The 17,795-nt window shown below is 46.2% G+C and overlaps 1 protein-coding gene across 3 annotated transcripts in view; it reads left to right on the forward strand.

The window, feature by feature from the left end:
* The window catches only part of LOC142584739 (uncharacterized), a 103,841-nt gene that overhangs the window by 13,839 nt on the left and 72,207 nt on the right, over positions 1–17,795 (forward strand). For all 3 annotated transcript variants that reach the window (XM_075694966.1, XM_075694968.1, XM_075694967.1), the window contains 3 exons: positions 12,481–12,560; positions 14,910–14,962; positions 17,550–17,637. In XM_075694966.1, coding sequence (XP_075551081.1) covers positions 12,481–12,560; positions 14,910–14,962; positions 17,550–17,637 — 221 coding nt within the window. The remainder of the gene's footprint in view (positions 1–12,480; positions 12,561–14,909; positions 14,963–17,549; positions 17,638–17,795) is intronic.

Consider the following 17,795-nt stretch of genomic DNA (forward strand, 5'->3'; position numbering starts at 1 on the left):
AGTGTAAGTCAGTGCCACACGAACACTGAGGCAAACACAAGCAGATCACAGAGCATGATTGTGCCCTAGAACACGGTAGAAAATGACATACCGTATTTACTCGCATAATGATCGCACTCGCGTAATGATCGCACCCCTAAATTTTGTCGTCAAAATTCGATTTTTTTTTATTTTCCGTGTAATGATCGCACCCCGAACTTGCCGCAGCGATATGTCGTGTGCCAAGTCTAGCTAATAATGATCGCGCTTACCATCTGTCGAATGCTACGTGAACGACTCTTCAAGACAAGCCAACTGGCCTGCACGCACCAAAGATTCCTAAGTAGATGCCTCATTTCATTACTGTCATCACTTTCTGCACTTCCATGACAAAATGAGGTACAACCAAACTTGCCTTTATTATGGGTTGGCTTTATAATGGTTGATGTCAACAAAAACAAGGCGCATTTCGATCCTTTCATCTGCACTCGTGAGCACGCAACAAATCGCGCGCGGAAATGATAGTAGCCACGTTTACTCTGATACGTTAAAAGCGTACCCTATTCATACGCCGACGCTTGTAACACAGCTAAGATATTCGCGCACCCTTAGCGGAAACGTGCCGTATTAGGATAGTAGTGAAGACAGATGCCGCAGTTTCCGCAGCACGTCGGCCATGCATTTCTATGTCACTGGCAGCTAAGCGCGCCCACCTGTTTCTGTCCCCTCAAAGTGGACATGGCTACGTTATTGCCGCAAACTTGCCGATATTAACGATATTATTCATCACTGATACGGAAGAAACTGTTTCAATGCACGTAATGTACTCACGAGAAAAAAAAAATCGCGTTTGGCACGTTCGGCTTGCTCCGCCGGCCGCTATGTTTGTTTTGGTGTCCCACACCCGCAATCCCGCAGCAAACGTGGGACGAAAAAAATGTTTTTTTTTCGCAGAAAATTTAACCCGCGTAATGATCGCACCCCTGAATTTGCGTAAATTTTTCTGACAAAAAAGTGCGATCATTATGCGAGTAAATACGGTAGTTTCAGTGTCTGTGTGCGCGAGTGCACAATGTGGGAACAAGCAGACGAAATGGAAGTACGTCTCTCTTGCTGTGGTGCGAAGTAAAATGGGAACACGTAGATATTCGGTTTGTATGTTTTATTATTTCTCTAAACTTCTTAATTCGTCTATTGAAGCAACAGGTTACACAAATAATAGATATTGCTTGAATAATTCTCAGAGTCTTGTGGCACTATGAGCAACGTGACAGCACAGACACATGTACGTAGGCGCATTTGCATGTATACATCATCCTTCCTGTTTGGGGCATGAGGAGAAGGACGATTGGCATTTGGTTTGAAATTTTAGCTCTTTTCACAGTGCATAGAAATGTAATACTTAGCAGATGCAATCCATGGTGCTTGTCAGCTCAAAATGGCCAGTCCTGGTGAGGGGCCTTTTAACTACTTACCCTAAAAGGGCAGTTGATGGGGAAAAAAAAAAAAAAAGAAGGCCACGGTGCTTCTAGCTAAGAACACGGTGCTTGATCACTAATGCTTTTTGAAGCCTTTATATAAACAACTGGCAGGAATGCGAGTATTTATTGCCATTGTAATGAATTAAAATAAAGTGGAATATAACAGAAATATATTAAAGGAGCCCTGCAATAACTTTGGATGGTGTCATTTTGCTCCGTTTCTGTACCCAACAAGCCAGAGAACATAATCATAAATAACAATGAAAATGACACATGCAAATGGAAGTTTGTTTGAGAAGCGTAAGAATGTGTGCAAATGAAAGCCTACTCTCAAACTTGATTTTGGTGCCTTTTACCAGTGCATTTCACTCTCCCAGTAATGTTCTACCATGCAAGCCAATTGCCGGTGATTGCGCGCGCAATTGCCTTGAAAAGTTTGTGTGCCACAGTTTCGAAAGCCTTGGCACACAAAGCCATATCTGTCCTTCAAGTGTGCGCATGCAGGATGACGGGTTGTTTTTACACAAGACTTGTAAAAGCACATGAGCTTCCACTATGCATTATACTAGTATTGTTATGCAAACCTCTACGGTGTGATGTCTTCCAATGAAGAAAAATAGCTGCATTGTGACACTGCCGTCAACAGCAGATAAGATGTTTTCTCAGACACATTGCAGGGCCCCTTTAATGGCAGGAAAGCTAGTCCAAGTATCATAAGTGCTGTCACACTTTTCTGTAAATATCACATGAAAATTCTGTAAACAGATTTCGAGCACATCTTGCACGAGCTCTAATTTTAGTTATCGCTTGCCATATGCTGCATAATAGGCAACAGCTCTCGCACAGTTGCTGCTACTAATGACTTGCCTCAACTGGATTTTACTCTCACGCAGATGGTCTCCTGAGGCTGATTTCATTTCTAACACTGACATGCAGAACGAGACCTTGCTTTTGTTGTTCTCAGCAGTCGGATGGACCTAAAATTCCAGCACTGCTTTTTGAAAGGCATCCTCCTGTGAGGGCCGGCAGTGGTCTTCGTCACCTGCTTTTGCCGTTGTTTGGAGCTGATTGTTCGGAAGTACGAGTTTACTACCGGTAAAGCCAACCTCGTTCGAATTGTGGCATGGGTCATCGAAGCTTTTGTTCTGCAGTAGTTTTTTTATTAGCGTAAGGTTTCCACAAATAGTTGTCGGTCCAGAAAGCAAGTTTCATTTGTACATTGCACTTGTATGTCAGAATGAGATGCTCCTTCACATGGTTTAGTTTCCACTGTGGGCACGTGGAAAAGTGTCTACATTGGCAGCTTTATAGTTGAGTAAAACCTCGTTAATTTGAACTTCACGGGACTAGAACAACTGTTGGAAATCACCAAAGGTTAAATTATCTAATGTGTCAAAGAAACGACAAATAAATGCTTACTACATCAACGCGACTTTATTTACCAAAGAAATCCGCAACCCCTCACTTCTATTCCGTACAAAGTCAGCATGGAAGCTGTGGTTATTGTTATCTCGAGACTGATGGGTGCTTGCAGCGGCGGGATCCTCGCGATTTCCTTCACAGTGTGGCTCCGGTATGACACCTGCACCTTCATCTGAGTAGACAGGCTTTACTCTACCTGTTGCATACACATACCTATTATTTTTAATGCTTTATCGTTAGGAATGTCAAAGCAGAAAAAAGTGTATGTCTGGGAAACCAGTCACGTAGCAGAAGTGTGCATATAATGTACGCATGTACAACCAAACCCAGTTATAACAATCGCAAGTGTAACAATCTATCAGTTATAACGACCACATTTCAGTGCATTTACAATTTTGCAATCTTGTCTATTGAAACTGCTTCAAGATATAAAAAAAATTTGTTTAAAAATCGTCATACTGTTCCGACGAATGCTTCGAACCCGGTCGCGGTAAAAAGAGGACATATGCAAAGTACCAAAGCATGGAAGTGCTACCAAACTGGGCACACGGTAGCGCGTGCCCGCTCTAGTCTTACTGCGACAATGGTATGGCCTTCGAGATAAGCGAGCAACCGCTGCACTGATTTCAGAAGCTACAAAGAAGGTCACACTCTTGCAGGGCTTGACTCCCCCCAGGGAGGAGGCCTACAGCATAAGCAGTGTGCCAGGAGGTATACCCTGGTGTGTGCGCAGGTGCAACATCGTAACTCAGGACGGTGGTACTCGTTTCGACGCAGTTGTCCGTGTGGCACCACATGCATTATACCTGTTTTAATGATTTTGGACGACCATCTATGTCCTTGCACCATGGGAACAATGGCTGCCGACAGGACCGTACCCAAGGGGGTGCCTGGGGCGCAGGCCCCCCCCCCCCCTGAAATTAAGTGGCATACCCCCCCGCACACGCCACCACTCCTGACGCGTATTCCTAAAGCACTGCCAAATCAAGCTTGAGCCTTGACAGCTATATGGCGGTGAACATTTTGCTGCCTCTTTCAATCCTTTTGTATGGCAGTACAGTGGAACCCCAATTATACGACTTTCTCGAGACTGCGAAAAAGCGTCGTAAAATCTGAACATCAATCATCCTATAAAAATACTACTAATTTCGCGCGATGGATTTACGAGGAACTTCAATGTAAACTACTAACATACTCTGCAGGGCTTGGAAACCCAAATTACCAAAAAAGTAAATGCGATAACAATTAATGCTGCAGTACAGGTACCAATCATACTTTATTCAAACGAACCTCTACGGCACTCCACTTCCCACTGCAGCGATTCCCGCCAACTGGTGCGAACTTTAAAAAAAGTCGGTAAGTTTCTTTTGAACCTTGTTTGATCCGTGAACCAAGAGCTTTCGCTCAAGTTGGGCAATGTCCAAAAGGAGGTTCTCTGCGGCATCGCGTAAACAGATGAAGTTCTGGATGTTGTCTATGTGCCCTAGCATCTTGGCGAATGTGGTAGGCACAAGCACGGCATCTGTGGCGTCGTCATTGTCCTCATCCGATGTTGCAGCAGTGTCGGCACTAGGCAAATCCTCCTCAATGGCGTCATCCAGTGACACCTCGCCACAGATCGCAACATTGTCGTTGGCCTCCACGTACTTGGCGAAGGTTGTGGTGAGATTTAAACCCTCGGAATCGTCATCGGCGAAGCCTGCATCGGCCTCGAGCGGCATCGAGGTTGTTGCATCCCCAGCAGAGGAGGCAGTCTCTCGCTTAAAGCCACAGTGCTTGAAAGAGTTAGCGATTGTGCTTCATGACACTGCGTTCCACGAACTCACATTGAAATGCATGACGTTGAGCGCAGTGATCTTTCTTTCCGACTCGCTCGCTCCATGGCCGCCAGCCGACGCTGCACTAACCGCTTCCGGTACCCTTGCTTGACGCACTTAATGATGCTGGCATCGAGCAGCTGGAGCCGGCTTGTGCAGTTGGGCGAAAAAAAAAGCAACCTTTATGTTCCTCAGGCTGGACGTATCGGGTTGGTGGCATGGTGCGTTGTCCACAAAAAGCAGTATTTTCCTATCCTTAGCACCCATTTTGTTATCCAGCTGCTGCAAAAAATTGCTGAAGAGCAAAGACGTCATCCACACCTTTTTGTTGAAGTTGTAGCTGCATTACAGCATCTTCAAGTTCTTAATAAAGCACCGCGGCTTTGCAAACTTTCCAACAACGAGCACGACAGCCTCTCGGAACCGTCCTCGTTAGCGCAGAATAGTGCCGCCACACGCTCTTTACTACACTTGCCACCATGACAGTTGTCACTATTAAATGCAAGGGTTTGCTCGGGCTGCATATGGTAAAAAATACCGCTCTCATCGGCATTGAAAACGTCGCAGGGCTTGTATGCAACAATCATCTCCGGCAGTGACTCCATCCATTCGTTCACCGTCAAAACGTCCACGGAAGTGCTTTCTCCATGGGAACGGCTGTACACAATCCTGTTTCATTTTTTAAAGCTATCCGGCCACCGGTTCGATGCCTGAAAGTCATCGATGCCTAGACGCAATGCCATAAGGTCCGCCTTTTCTTTTAGAATAGCAGCGTCAACGTTGATCGCAGAGCTCCGTGCTTGATGCAGCCACTTGACGAGAACTTTTTCTAACTTCTCATGCTGTCCTTCTTTTGCTGCTTTCCGCTTGAGCCCGAACTTGTTGGTATTCTGCAATATCTCCGCTTTCTTTGCCAGGATCGTCTTAAGTGAAGATTCGGGTATCTTAATGTCTCAGGTAATGCTGGCTTTCCGCTTCCTCGATAATATTCAGCGTATCGCCGAGCGACAGAGCTGTCCGGTTTCGGGACATTGTGCATTGCATTGCTCCCCACAACTCTAAACCTCCGCTGAATGCTGGTCGCTACGATTACGACAAAGAACATGTGCGATAAACCTAGGCCTCTCTGCGCTACCTTGTTGGCGATCTGCTGCAGGAAAACTGGAAGGAGAGAAACGCTTCCCCAACGCGATGAGAGGCGACGCCCCCGAGAAGAGAGGGAGAAAGTGATTGTGGAGAAGAAAAGGCACTATTTCAGCACAGCAAGCGTCGCGGACGGCTGCTGGCAGGGGAGAGAGAAACGAACTATGAGGCGAGGCAGGGAAGAACGCTGTGCCGGAGTGAACCAGTTGAGCGGTGTCAAGCGCTCCACATAGCGAGGAAGGAGACCCCCGGCACTTTTGTTTAGTCCGCCGTTCCATCCCGTGCTTTGCGAGGGTTGTCGCATAATGCGAGTCAGGTGTAAAATTGCGTCGGATAACTGGGGTTTATAATGCATTGCTTCTATGGGGACTTCGCCAGGACTGTGCCAATCCATCGCAAGAACCGGGGGACGTATAACCGGGGTTCCACTGTAGTTATCGGCATCTCCTGGAGTGTGAAGGCCAGTTTTCTCATCGATTCGGTGCCCACATGATTAACTCGAGATGCGTTCAGATGTCACCATCTATTGCAACGGTCAAGTGCATCGCGGTTCCTTAGTTCAACCTTCATTGTTTAGAATCTTCCAGGGACCAGGAAAGGGATTCAGTTCGTAGTAACCTGGTGTGTATGCTCCTGGAACGAGTTGCGGCCGGAGGAGACGCCAGCTGCTTTTAACTTTTCCTTCATTACTTCCTCGAGTGACAGCGCGCCGCAACACTGGCAGATCCTCGGAACCATATACCTATGATATGGGTTAGAAAGGTGGAAAATAAGCTCATGCGAAACAGTGTCCATTATCAAACCCTGCAATAACCGTTAAACCTGTAAGCGATGTGAATGTCACCCATTACCTCGTCTGGTTTTTCCCTAATTGTACAGCACTTTCTCATGCAAAATTCGAAATTGGAAAGAAGAGTCTCAAGGAGCTGAGAAATTAAGCTGTCCACTAAGGCAGAGAGCAGAGGCCACAGCCAAATAGAAATGAAAAGCGAAAATTAGCAAATTTAACAGTGGTTTGTTAATAATGTTTATGGCCCAACATCTTTTTATTTTGAAAGGAAGTAGAGGAAACTCTGCCGGAAGTGGAGAATAATTCTGTGTGTCTTGAATAACGCTTATATAATTATCAGTCGAGCCGCCTGGCATAGCCACTTCTCTGTGGTGCTTATGTGGGTGTTTTTCTAACCGTCGGTGGTGGGCGCAGTACAGTCGCCGACCGTTTATTTGGACCTCACAGGGACTGCGAAAATGTCCGAATAAACAGGTGTCTGAAAAAGCAGATTAAGAAAAAAAAATTAAATCCTTTATTTCCACGCACTTATTCGGGCTCGGCAGTAGGCTTGAAGAAATCGTGAATGCACTGTTGCACGCTGTTCCGTTTACGCGCAATCAGGTAAGCCTGAATCTCGGATAGGGTCGTACAGTCACTATAGGCGGCTGAAAGCACAGTCACTGCTTGTACACGCTCCGCATGCGACGGTAGCGTAGAACATGGTGTGTCATCTTCCGACTCAGAGTCATCGTCTGGCGGTGCTGCAGAAACCTGACGAATGATCTTGCCGTCGTCGAGTTCTGCGCATGTCAATACAGCAGTGTCAGCACCTATGAAACTGTCAAATGAGACGGTGTCCGGAATCGCAATGCAATCACTGCGCAGGTCTCGGCAGAACATTTTCCGCGCCAGTAGGGAGAGCATCGGAAGGCGACAATGCTTAGGCCTCCCGGCACCCGCATGCCGGCATTCCCCAGCACAGTCTGCGCGGGCACTGTCAACGCCATTAGACCCTTGACGCGATGTTTACATATGCCGCGTTGGATCACCGAAACCTCGACACAGCACACAAAGCAAACACCACCGTGCCGACACCACTCGCACAAACGACATCTTGCGCGAAGAGACAAATCAGCTGCTGGAGTGTCTTGACATGGCTTACTAAGCTGAAACCAGAACTGCTGTAGAGCCACTCTATCGAACCAGGCAGCAGCGATGATGATGAGCAGGGGTTTTTAGTAGCGCCACTTCGTGGGGCAGCAAGAACGCTCCGTTCAAAACAAAAATGGCGTTCAGCAAGTCGAACCATGCACTCACTGGTCAGAGTCGGTGCATGGTGCTCTCGATCAAGTTGGCTCAAGGAGTGTCCGAAAAATCAGACGAGAGGTTGCAAGGTGTCCGAACTTTCGGCATTTGTTATACATTATGGTCTATGGGGAGAATGGCGGTGCCGTGAAGCTGACTGAATAGTCGGGCATCTCCAAATTTTAGGAGTCCGGAAAATCAGTCAGCGACTGTACATCTAGAACTGCAGGGTCCTGTGCTCTTCGCGGCTGTACGGGACTAGCGGCCACGCATCGTTACGCAACTTCCTGAATAACAAAACGAGTCTATTTTGGCACTTAACTTGGTAGAGCAGTAAACGAGGGAATGAAAAGAACTGTGATTGTTCCGAAAATGTATATTTCTCTATAATTCTTCCAGACCTAATTCAAAGAACACTACTAGAAATCTTTGTTTTCGACTTTTGCTTGTTTACTTCTTGACAGCGTTCTTCCTGCGCAAGTCCATTTCATGTGGTTCCTTGTTTCTCAAGTAAAGGAGAGGCGCATCTCACGGGCATTTTGGGAGATCCACCTTATTTCATTTCTTTTTTACGGGTTTATGTGACTTTATGGCGAACTATAGGCGTTATTCACGTTTGGTCTGGTAAAGGTACCCCCCCCCCACCCCTCTCATTTTCATAGGAAAGTTACATTGGGCTGCCCCTCAAAGAAGGAGAAACCAATCTTGGGTATGTGCCTGGTTGCTGATGCGTACCTATCAACGCGGCCCGCATCAGCAAGACTGCTGCACCACGTGCGGCTGCCATGCACCCGAGGTTACTATGCCTTTACCAGGAAATCACGGTTTGACCGTGGTTCACTTACGTGTTGCTGATTGCTGATAACTGTTCGTGGTGACACTTTACCTTTTGAATATCGCATTCCTTTTACTGCAAGCGACATAGGTAATGTAATCTCTTGGCTCTTGTATGGATGACTTCATAGAGCTTCAGACAATTACTAGAGGGAACTGTGGGACTAGTGTTTACGGGAGCTGCAAGCAGGGCAGTTCAGCCAGTATGGCAATAGTGGGTATAGGACATCGTGTTGCCTAAGCTTCATCTCTCTGGTTTTAAAGGGCCCAACTCACCAGGCCCCATAGCAAATTTTGGTTATACGCTGGAAGTTGTTACGTGTCCTCTAGGGAGCATTGTTCCGCAAAAGACTTTCAAAATTCTCCTATACCGGACCTCAAGAATCATGTGACGCAACGTCACGGGTCCCGCCTTCATTTTTTTTTCTCCTCGCTTTTTCGCGGCGCAGTGCACTTGCGCTGACGGCATCGCACGCTACCTGTTATGATTGTCTCATTTTGCGCGCTGTGCACAAGGACACCTGACTAGCACTATAATTCAGTGCTACACGAATACTGAGGCAGATACAAGTGGATCACAGAGCATGATCCCGTGCTGGAACACTAAATCGCCACTGAATTTTTTTGCAAGTTGGCTGTTCGGCAACAGATTGCCCATTGCGACATAGCTGGCGGGTTTTGCACCAGTGTGGAGGAATTGAATTCTGGGGTTTTCCGTGCCGAAACCACGATTTGATTATGAGGCATGCCGTAGTGGGGGACTCAGGGTTGATTTTGACCACCAGGGGATCTTTGACCTGCCTCCAATGCACGGGACACCGGCATTTTTGCATTTCGCCCTTCTCGAAATGCGGCCGCTGCAGCCGGGATTTGATCCCACGACCTTGTACATAGCGGCGCAACGCTATAGCCATTGCACTTCACCATTGACAGCTTTTACTATGTTTGTGACATTGCGCACAGGATGCATTAAATCAAAACGGAATTGCGAATTGCCAAAACTGCTGCAGGTGAATTTGTTGTCTCTATCGATGCAATCATAGATGGTGAATACTTATTTCTGAAGGCCAAAATGGGTCATGTGAGGTGGTAAGCAGGGTAAACACCATTAACACCAGCAAAGCATTCCGTCATTCCTGTCGTTCTCCCGTGATTCCTGCTGATAGCTATGGCGATGTTGACTTAGCTGCTTCGCTTCTGTTGGATGTTGGTGCCTCTTCTGCAGCAAATACATGTATTTGCAGTGCTCAGCACGTTTGAAGGGTCTTCTGAATTAGCCAGTGTGCAGCCAGATGCATCCAAGTTAACGAAAGTTTGATGCAAATAAATACTGCATATGGTTTCCCGGGACCTGAGGGCAACTTCAAATTATCCAATTTTTTGAATTAACGAAGGGCAAATCAACGAGGTTTTACTGTACAATCTACTTTTACCCACAAGCAACTCCTGGAAGGAACCATTGTTTTTGCAGGCATGCAGACTTTGGTATCTAAGCCTTCCGAATTCTGTTAATCTATTAGATTGGTAATATGTGTTAGCTCTGAAATTAGATCCAAGGTTCTGCCTCCAAGCATTTGGCTTGGAGGCAGAAGCATGACTATGTGTGTTTTTGTGCCAGCACTTGAGCTTCTGGAAATTGCCATTGAGGGCAACTGCAGGCACATTTATTAGAAAAGCACCAGCAGTGGAGCAGCCTGCCGCACCACTTGTCCTTCACCGCGAACTGGCTTGCATTCTGAGCTCGAGCCTTTCTTCATCTTCCTCAGTCCTCTGGCTAGCCTTGTGCTGTGGGCCATAGTTGCACACCTACAAGCTCATTGCTGTTTTTTGTCGAATTCAATAGGAGTGTCACATTAAAACCTGCTATGGCTTTCTTGGTGCTGGACCATGAGAGGCATTTGGCTGTGAATGTGTGGCGTTTTGGTTCGGTGCTTTCAGCACGAAGCCTGATTGTCGAAATTTCTTGGTTAGGTGCGGAGCTCTTATCACGATCGCAATGAAAGGAATCAAAACTACAATTCTTGCTTGACTGACTAATCTCCTTCCAACCGGTTGTCAACCCATACATATCGTTAGCCAGCTTTGGGTTGTAAAAGCTCAATGAGAACGTGTGTTTCTTTTTTTGTGTGGGACGCATTATCCTTGCAGGTTGTCATGCAGAAAAACGTTTACTTTGTTTGTCTGCTCTAGTAGGCATCCATAGGCTTGAAGTATGCTGTTGCAAGGGCTGTGTCAGTGAATCAAAGTTCTAGGTCGTTGTAGCTATTTATTATTTTGTCACTTCTTCACAGATGATTGTGATTGGTAATTGGAAATGATTGGTAATTCGTTTCAGGTTGTCTGAACGGAGGGGATTCCTGCTTTGTGATTTCACTAACTTGAATGATGTCCTTGTAATATTTCTAACTTTAACCTTTTTATTTTTCTAATGTAATATTGTTCATTGGTGCAGCCGGCTTAGTAAGTTTAGTACATTAGGGAGGCTAGTTTCTATGCAGCTGGTTTCCATATTTCAAAGCAGTCAATGAAGGTTTTCAGATTGTTATCCAGTTAGGGCTTTTTTTAAGTAATGCTCAGTGTCAAGCTTACCTTATTGATTATGAATGTTCTTGGCTTTAGTCCCTGTTGCACCATGACTCAACCTTCTGAAAGTGTGTTCTAAAAGCTTTTTGCTCAGTCCACATTGTCGCCAGTGCTGGCCACAAACACAATCGCCACTCAGCCAGTAGATGCCACACCCACATGCAGGGCTGCTTCTGTTGTCTCCTTCATTTAATGCACCAAGCATTGGAAGCATGCAGGTATACACGGCCTCTGACGTGGCAGCGATGAAGTGCTCATCCTGTTACCAGTGCAAAGCACTAGTGGATTGCCGATATCCTGTCAGCATTGAATAAGTATGCTGCACCACTGTGCACACGTTTGCGGCTCTGTTCCACTTGTTCTTGCCCCCCCTCTGGTGTGGCTTTCTTGTGTCGGGCTGAATCTCGCTGGTTGTCTCGCAGAAGGATGCGAGGTGACCTCGATCATGTACCTACGGCGCTTAAGGGTGAGCATACATTAACATCTTGTCTATCTGAGAAAATAAAATAAAATTGGCCCATCATCATTTCATTTTTACTGGCAAGCAAGGCCAGATGCTTTCATCCTACCCAGCAGGGGCTTCCAGCTAGCTGGATACTTTCTGGTGGTCAGCGCAAGCTGTTGGAGGTGGCCATCGCAACTGCAGTGTTGTCTGCCCCCAGCCACCACATGTGTAAACGTGCAACTTGGGCATCACCGAGAAGGCAAGACATGACACTAAAGAGCTTAACTCACCAATATGGGGAAACGGGTGTGGGCTATGGATCCATAACAACCAATGTGGAGCGGATGACACAAGGTCGTCTGGGCATCGTGCGGTCCATCGTCTGCTGGGAAGCCACCACAGGGGTCATCATTGAGGACACCAGAACAGAGAGGCGCCACGAGCTGCAGCAGGGTCTCGAGAGCCACATCCTGAATGGTGGTTTCCCCCAGGAAACAAGCCCCACGGCCCGTTAGCTTCCGTGGGTGCCTTTCCTGGATGTAGGCTCTAAGAAACCTTCGCCGACAGCCCTGGCAGGGAGCAAGCCTCACTACCCTTTCTGCCGTGGCGACAGTGTGCTGCGACTGTGCCTTGCCGCACAGACTACTGTCGTCCACCGGGAGCTGACGGATCTTCTCCTCCTGCTTTTGTTTCCAACAGCCAAGGTGGAAAGCATGCTCCAGTCGCTCCAGCTGCCTGCCGCCAGAAGTCAGCAGGCGGCCACCACCAATGAGGGGAAGGTAAAGCATGCCACTCACGTGTTTCGGGAGGGGTGGGTTTCTGAGGGCTGCGATCGTCGCCTGTTGATCTGGAGAGCGTGGCCTGGCGCTCTGCGCCATGTGTTGGCAGCCTCTTCCTGATCCTGGGTGATTGAAATGTTCCTCTTCACTGTCGTCTCTTATTACTTTATTGCTTTGTCAAAATGTGCGCACACGGAAAACCAAACTGCATGGCCCTCTCTTTCTAGTGTTTATCTAAAGCCAGGAATACTATCTGAATAAACCACTCATTAGAAAATGATGTGATAAACGACTTTGCCCCCCCTTTGTCAAGACTGTCATGGATTGTTGCTGTTTTTGGGTGATGCTGTTCACATGCCACTCTCATGTTCTCTGCTATACCAGCTCTAGCACTAGTCACGCAGTAAGGTATCCACGTGGTACCTTGAATGACAGAAATGCCTTATAGAAGGTTATGCTGCTTTACATAGTTTTTCAGACATCATATTCACAATGCGTAATGATGCCTTTAGTGGTACAGTCTATTTTACCACATTGAAAGAGGGTAATGAGTAGCATGTGGGGATTCGCTTGCCTGCCTAAATAAAAGCTAATAAACCAGTGGCAGCTGTTGAGATATTAGCACTACTTTGTTTGTGAGCTTGTAGTTTTCGTTTATCCTTTTCTACATTTATTCTGCTTAGCTATTAACCGAGGCATTTTTTAAGAAAGTCTTTTGAGAGTGCCCCACGTGTCGGAACAATGCCACCCAGTGTGTGAATTAACTGGTCTCTTAGCTGAAAAATTAAAGTACGTGACATACTTTTACGGGATGGTATTGAACATTCGTGATGTGCAAGTCACTGCGGAGATTTTTCTAATTGTCATGGATACCTGAAGATTCAAGGTTGCATACAGCAGAGACTGACCTCCTGTCATCTGGGGACCAAGGCCATGTGGAACACAACCCAACCAATCATCTGAGGAACTTTTCAACTAGAAGTTGTGGAAGTGTGACGCCAGACCTCAGCGCTCTGCTGTCTGTCAAGCCACTGTTTGCCAGTCGTACTCATCCAACAGGCCATTATCCAATGGAGCTGCGACACCAGGCTTCTCTTCTATCGACAGTGGTTCGGCCAGTCATCGCAGTTCATCAACACCGTCCAGTCATCGTTGTCATTACTGCAGCGCTCATCCTTGACCAAGTGCCCTCCTGTGCTCAACGCAGAGAACTGGACCCCCTCGCTTTGTCATCCATTTTTCCTTTCGAACCACCTGCTGCATCTTCTCTCCATGGACAGTGCCTCTTCATCAGTACAATGAAGCCTGCATTGCACATCACAATTGTGAAGTTCAGCAAATGCCTGCACACTGGCCAGCCATTACCAACATCTGTTTTCTATGACAAGCCTTCGAATTTGAGACCTGTGAAAGCATGTTGCCATTCCGAAAGCAAAGAGGTCTCCAAAGCAACTCATGGTCAATCACCAGGAACAGTCGCAGGCAGCATCATAGGTTCTTGAAATGGAGCAATACCACCAGTGACAGGACACTACAAACCACATTCGAAATGTTTCTGCAAGCCGCGTATCAACTGGCCCTCGAAACCATTTATCAGTAGGACTATCCCGCGGAGTTCCAGAGACCTGGAGGACAGCAGAAATCATCCGCAGCCTAATGTGCTGTGCATGTCTTCTGGCCACAACCGGCTTGATACGACTTCACCCTGGTGTCTTTGTGTGTGCCCACTAGACCTTTGCTACAAACTGTGTTCTGTTGTAGCCATGCTACGTCCCCTCTGGAGCTGCGGCCGCACTTTGTATCTGCTTGGTGTGCATCTTGGAGCCATCTCACCTCACCGTTTACTGTGGTCATCTTCTGCCTTCTGGATCTTCACTGTGATCAGTGTTCAGCCTAAAGCAGTGTTTGGTGTGGCAAATGCTGTGATGCAGTCGCAATTGGTCGACCTGTCCCTGATTCGTGGAACAGTCATGGCCTGTTCATTACCATGTCGTGGAACAATTATAGCCTACACAATATGCAACTTTAAAAAGACTTGTCAGTGGGTTATTAGGGACAGAAGGAGAGAGTTTATGGTCAGGTTGTGGTGTGTCATACTGTGTCGGTATTTTGCTCTAGGAGAGTGCATCACTTGTTTTCTTTTTTTTTTTCTTCCAGCGTCATTTTGGTTAAGTATTGTGTTTTAAAGGCACAGCGCTACGTAATCTCTACCTGTACCATAAGCAGTGAATGTTGCAAACACGTTGCAAGCATGTTGTATTAAGAAGGGTACAAGGTACACTTCTCTTTCTTTCTCTCTTTTTTGTTTGTTTGTTAACCTTTTTGTTGGGCTGCATTTTCTAAAACCAGGGCCAGAGAGGAGCAGATAAGCAGCTGGATACGAGCGGGGTGAATGCAGGCAAGTTCCATTTTTTGTACAACCTCCAGCAGTGAGAATGTCAGTGAAGGTTTCTAGTCTTTCTCATGTTCCTACAATTGTTTGGATCATGGACAATTTGAATACAGACAAGTTAGTGCTAACTAGAACACAAACTCTTGTTTCCACTTTTGCCAGTACATGTAATGTCAGTGCGGTTTCGGTTTGCATGCTTTAAAGTGAAGTCTGTACAGTCTTCTGTGACCAGATAAACATAGCTGCGAGTTGTCATGCCCTCGTGTTGTTATGTGCAATGTACATTGTTACGTACATTGTAATTTCTTCACATTAAATTCTTTAGCTTTAGTTTCTAGCGTTAGTTCTTTAGCTGCATTGTGCAGTTTTGCTGCTGACCTGGTCAGTGCGAGATATGCGCCCCCCCCCCTTCTTCTTTTTTTTTTTTTGTAATGAGGTTTAGTGTAGAATGCATGTAGTGGACCGTGGTTGGTGCGCAATCACCTAATTTTTACCTTTTGCTGCGGTGCTTCATCATGTAGTAGTGCTCAGCTCTGCTGTTTGCGGGACAGTCAGTAACCTGAATGGGCACTTGGCCATCTCAGTGGCAGCACTCTCAATCATGTTTTAAGAAAAGAAGCCTGCATACCCATCAAATAAAAAGAAATGGATCTACCACGCTGTCCAGCTTTCGTTAGCACCTTCATTGTGAAGGTCAGAATTCTCCACATTCATGAATAAGTTAGGCTGCCTCCGAACAGGGATGCAAACACATTCGTTGGATTTCGACAAGCATGCTGGCTTTGTTCTTTAGAAACACGATTAAGAGCGCCGCAGTCAAGACGAACAAGTGACCAGCGACGTCAGTTTTCCTTCTCATCATATTTCGTGGCCTTTTTTTAGAACTTGGAAAAAGTTCTCGTGTAAGAGGTAACAACACAGAAACAACATCGTTGGATGTTTCTGAGCGTGCTTTTATGACTTCTCAAATGCAGATTATCCCTAAAGTGTATTTAAAGGTTTACATAATGAAACATTACTAATTAACTAAGTGCTTCCACCTCAAAAAGCAGTCTGCATAAATCAAGATTATTGCTAACAATATGCCATGGGTCTCACTTGTCAAAGGTGTACCACTTCACTTTTAACCCTTTCAGGGCTGATTTTTTTTTTTTAATTGCAGATTTAAATGCTTCAGCGTGACCTATTTCGAAAAAAATTTACCGTACTTTTTCTAGGGGCCCGTAAAGGGAAAAAAGAATATTTTGTGTTGGTATATATGTTCTGTTTATTCATAAATAACAATAAAAAAAAGGAAATAAACTTGTAGGAATTAAAAAATTGATGCATTGTTATACACATAGTTCAAGGCTTAGAAAATGCGCACACGAGAATATTTCGCAAGTCTCAAATGTTCCTCCTCTTACAATAATATTTATGTCCATAGCGTAATCGAACTGCATAGGTGAGCGGACTCGGGAAAACTCTGTAGTTGTGTGCCCGTTAAAAAAGCAAACTAAACGTGTGACAAGCTTCCGCAAATCTTGATCTTATCGCCATCCACAGGCTATTAGTTTTCGATTGTCTCCAAAAAAAAAAAAAGAGATGCATGCATGGCGGCATCCTTCGCATGTGTGCACCTCTGTGAGCAATAAACGAGTGAGTAGCAGGCGGTTGCCCTTTGAGTGATTAGTGACTACATAGCCATCAGTTTTGCGAGCGCAAGAAGCTGAAACCGCCCACAGAACAAAACCCAAACTAACCGCCGCCCGCCCGCGCGGGCGCCAATGCGCGAGCTGTATATATCGGCGCGCCGGAGCAAACAAATGATGCAATGAAAACTGAGAGAGGGAGGTGCGAGAAAAAAATTCCCTGTATTCCTGCATAGTGGCAGCACATCCCAGGAAAGAAAAAGTTAAGAAATTGGCACGCTTTAGGAAGACGAGATCAGCGAGCGAGCGGCCACGCCAGCCGCCCCGGCGTACTGCACATGAGCACTGGCGCAGTGGCGTAAACCCGCTCAGCTATAGCTCTCTATTATTGAGCAGAAGTTATCTGCCCCGTGGGTTCAATCAGGAGCCGATGCCTCTGAGTAGCGATCACGGCTCTCCCGCAGCAGAATAATTCGGAATAGTCCTCACTTCCACAACGCGCAGACGTTGCTGTAAATATACCGTACGGCATCAACCATTTTGGACTTGTTCGCGGCACCGTATATTTATGTCATTGACCCTGAAAGGGATAATGTTTGGTCCTAGTTACGTGCAACAGCATTGGGCAAGAAAAAAATATCACTATAAAGTAAAGCCGGAAGTAAACTTTTAAAAAATGTTGAGAGTTTCTTTCTGAAATAAACTGCCATCTCTGTGTTAGTGCCTTTTCGTGTATGTTTCACACTGTTTATAAGTATCAATCTGCACCACCTAGCTCAAATGTCAGCCCTTCTGCTGAGCAGGTCCCCCACTGTATCCCTCATAAAGAACAGTAAGCATCAGCTTTTTTTTTATTGGCTCGAATGCTATGTGCAGTTCTGTTTAACAGTGGACAACTGCAGTGGTGGTATTGATTGTGTAAGCTGTGTGATGACTCAAGTTTGTCTCTCGCGGCTGAGCAGGCAGTGGACAGCAGAAGCAGGCCAGCCAGGTGTTCTCGTTCTGCTGCGACTTGTGCCAAGTCTTTTTGCATCGCGAGGACCAGCTCGAGGAGGTGAGTAGGTGTTTTTGCTAATGCAGTGGGCATTGCTGAAACTAGATTTTAAAACATGTGGTGTCACCCGAATGTCAATGTGTTGACTGTGGTAGCAAGGTTTAACATGAGTGCTCGAAGTCCTCGGACAATGTTTCAACTATACATGAGCGCGGCAT

This window comes from Dermacentor variabilis, chromosome 6 (assembly GCF_050947875.1).
Source record: "Dermacentor variabilis isolate Ectoservices chromosome 6, ASM5094787v1, whole genome shotgun sequence".
NCBI classification, from domain to species: Eukaryota; Metazoa; Arthropoda; class Arachnida; order Ixodida; family Ixodidae; genus Dermacentor; species Dermacentor variabilis.